This window comes from Strongylocentrotus purpuratus, unplaced genomic scaffold (assembly GCF_000002235.5).
Source record: "Strongylocentrotus purpuratus isolate Spur 01 unplaced genomic scaffold, Spur_5.0 spur5_contig_815, whole genome shotgun sequence".
In the NCBI taxonomy this organism is placed as follows: Eukaryota; Metazoa; Echinodermata; class Echinoidea; order Camarodonta; family Strongylocentrotidae; genus Strongylocentrotus; species Strongylocentrotus purpuratus.
This window is the reverse complement of record NW_022145519.1, coordinates 367,599-371,017: the sequence shown is the minus strand read 5'-3', so window position 1 is coordinate 371,017 and position 3,419 is coordinate 367,599. Positions and strand designations below refer to the sequence as shown.

The window sequence follows — 3,419 nt, the reverse complement described above, 5'->3', positions numbered from 1 at the left end:
CGTGTAGAGACACATACGGTATGACGTAAGGTTTGAAGGGCAGGTAGAGACGTGACTGTGGATAAACATAGAATAACCACGTCATGGTACCGTAATAGGCACGTAAAAAATGTATAAAATACCGTGGACGTGTCCAAAAGAAATAGTATATTCAATCGTACATCACCGTCAGCAACATGTACAGTTACTACAAACATAATACAAAGACGACTAACGAAGACATAGAAGATGTACCTCGTGAGAATGAAGATTCTGGGTTTGCATCGCCCGAACCCTTATTCATAGACGAAGGCTTATAGACCGCGGGCCGAGGTGCATTTTCTTTTCATCTCGTGCCTCAAATTTGTATCTAGCTGTATTTTGGTCAACATGTTTAAAAATATTTATTACAGTCACATCTGAAACTCGTCAGTAACAAAACTTGCACATTTTCTGAAAATATCAAAAAACAAAAAAACAAATTTGAGACAATTTTTCACTTTCTACGGTAAGAATGACCAATCACAATACGTTGCTGATAGCATGATGTGTGGAGTGACTGGCTTTTGGCCAATCATATTCTTTGTTTTATGCGCACGCCTATGCGACTTTTACTGTGCACTGCGACTTTCACTGTGTACTATGGCGACTTCTGAGTCGTTTGATGCCAGTGAGACGGACAATTCTGAGGCTGGTGAATCCGCTTTCTGTTCCATACATGTCATCGATACTCAGAGCAAGATTATACCATTTAGTGATAAAAGCTATCAAAAGTGTAAGGAGTGTGCAGCTAAGTGGGTAATCGTGGAAGAGAGTTTAGAAAGTGAAGTTGCAGAGAAGTTGCAAGAACACGTACACGAAAGTGAAGGTGTGGGACAAGTCGGTCTTCAGTCATCGACAACAAGCAGGTAAGTTATCACCTAATATATTGGTATAGATCTAGATATCTAGGCCTGCATGAAATGAAAAGTGTTCACATTTTCCCCGAAATAAAAATTGCACTTGAAAAAAGAGCAGAAATTACAAATTTGGTCTAGAGTAGTAGAGAACAGACTAGATCTAGACCTCTCATCTACTATGGTCCTGGATTACATTTACAGGATAGATTTTCTAGGTCTAGATCTACTACTACTAGACCCTGTCCCTACTACTACTGTCTAGACCCTGTACTTTTTTTCGTCTACAGATAAATTATAAAATAGTCTAATTCTTGACTCTTGCTTGTGTCAAGAAATTAAGCCATTTACATAGGCCTAACTACTTAAACTAGGTCCAGCAGTTCTTGTATTTTAGCAGATTGAACTTTAATAGAAATTATTTATTAGTCTACATCTCTCACATTTTCTTTTACTAGGGAGCACCATACTCGGCTTCGAGGATATCATGCTGAATGTTACCGACACTTTTGCAACGTAACGACAATCAGTAGAGCATTGACAAGACTTCAGAAGAAGAGAGGTAATAAACAATGATTAAATGCTGCTAAAATAATTTAAACAGTACAGTACAAAGACAAAGAAGAGAAGGAGAGTGTTTGATCTGTGCGTGTGTGAGGCAGTGCAAAAGAAGACACCGGTAGGTGCAATTGTGCAATAATTGTTCTGCATCTACACATTTAGATCTACTGGCGATTTCAAGTTCAGTGTCAAAAGCCACAACACTGAACTTGAAATGCGGCTGGTGTTGGAATTGACCTCGGAAAATATGTTGTTGAATGTTGTCTGCTGAACCGAGTATCATGGTTCGCTTTGACGATTTATTTGTTATTTCCCTATTCCCCAACACAAATCGCCTAGAGATTGGGAAATTTGTGATTTGAAGTTCGGTGTTGGTGTTGGTGATCTTAAGATCATGAACCAAATGATAACGTCACAGCAAAGTTAAGCGAAATCCAATTTACAGTCAAAATGTTTTACAAATCATCAGAGCTATATATGTGTCTATTTTCTAAAGATTAATAACATTTTCTCTTTTGATTTGAAAATACGATTTTAGATTTTACATCCTGTTTGATGAAATTTGAATGCCATTTCTCACTGATTTCACTTTCGTTGTATAGCCTTTTCGCTTGAAATCGTGAGTGGATCACATAAAAGGCGTGACATCACTCAGTATTGAGCTATTTCTCAAGTACAGTCAGTGTTGGAGCTTGGTTCAGCAGCTTGATCCACACTTTCAACACCAACACCACATTGAGTTATATATTCAGAAAATCAGAATGATTTTGATAAAATTGGTTTTAATCAGTATTTTTTCTCCTGTCTGTTCCTTTCTTCCTTCTCTTTTTCTTGTTAAACCCACAGATGCTGAGAAGACATCTACAGAAGATCCAGAGGAAGTGTCAGCAAGTGAGGATGCCCCTGCACCCAAGAGACTGCTGCGGTTGAGAGTATCCCATGAAAATCAACCCTCTACCAGCCATGACTTTGATAAGCCGCATGTATTGCCAGTCCATTGCATTATCTGCAAAGGAGCTAAGTATATCCGCGAACAGTCTTCTGGTAAACGGAAGGTAGAAAAATTAATTCTTTGTGAAAGAAAAGGAGGTTGAATCAGATGAAGAAGATTCAGATGGAGAATAAGCATTCCCCTAGCAATGCAATTTGTATTTCACATTGAATAAAGAAGAAAAAGCTAGAATTTCAAAATGATTCTTGAACTACACCCATGTTAGATTTAAGTTTGTATCCTGGATGATTACACTCTGTGTGTTTGTAGTTGATGAAAGGCAAAATGCTTACAAAATGAAAAAGGAAAATGTGTATTACTTGCAAAATAATCATTAAATCTGTCATGACACCCGTGATGATTTCTCTTTATTCTTTGCTTACTTTCATATGTTTTTTTTCCTTTAAATAAAAAGAGTGTAAACACAGGATGGATATACTTGCCTTCTGAAAAATGACAAGATCACAAAACAAAGTGATTTAAGCATTAATGTGTCATTTATGTTCTTTTGTTATACTCTATTCAATATGTCACAGTTATTATTGACCCCTGAGCTGATTAACACAACTTTGAATCATTCATTAGCCAAATCAAAATTAAAACTAAAACAAATACATACATATATTTTTTAAAGGACAAGAAATTCAAATTTTCCTATTGTCAGAAATCTGTAGGTTTATTATTCCTGATTTGCTAATTTGAAGAAAACCTGTTGTCTCACTTCTTTGATGACAAGAGTTTGTAGCATTGTAACATCAATACGCCAATACCTATATGATAGTTATCCTTCCATGCAAAAACAGGGTAAAGATATGAATATACCAATTTCTGTTCAAACACAGTTGTTTGGGACAACTAAGGTCACACTTGTATGATGTTGTATTTTACTGTTCATGTGATTTATATGAAAACTTTAGAGATTGATGAGGCTTAACAATTTATAACCACTTTGAATATATAGTCATTTACAGTATTTGTGAGGTAAATGTATA

The 3,419-nt window shown here is 36.2% G+C and overlaps 1 protein-coding gene across 1 annotated transcript; it reads left to right on the top strand.

Annotated features, from left to right (window-relative positions):
• The first annotated feature begins 294 nt into the window (after positions 1 to 294).
• Positions 295 to 3,063, top strand: LOC105446185. The gene is made up of 3 exons (XM_011682671.2): positions 295 to 887; positions 1,334 to 1,437; positions 2,283 to 3,063. The coding sequence occupies exons 1-3, from the start codon at positions 523 to 525 to the stop codon at positions 2,528 to 2,530; spliced, it is 717 nt and encodes a 238-aa protein (XP_011680973.2). The 5' UTR covers positions 295 to 522; the 3' UTR covers positions 2,531 to 3,063.
• Positions 3,064 to 3,419: the final 356 nt, after the last annotated feature.

Excerpts from the sequence above, each read along its gene's own strand:
- LOC105446185 (XM_011682671.2), top strand. The coding sequence starts at position 523 with ATGATGTGTGGAGTGACTGGCTTTTGGCCAATCATATTCTTTGTTTTA. Across the intron at positions 888-1,333 it reads CAGTCATCGACAACAAGCAG|GGAGCACCATACTCGGCTTC; the intron begins GTAAGTTATCAC and ends TTCTTTTACTAG. Across the intron at positions 1,438-2,282 it reads AAGACTTCAGAAGAAGAGAG|ATGCTGAGAAGACATCTACA; the intron begins GTAATAAACAAT and ends TTAAACCCACAG.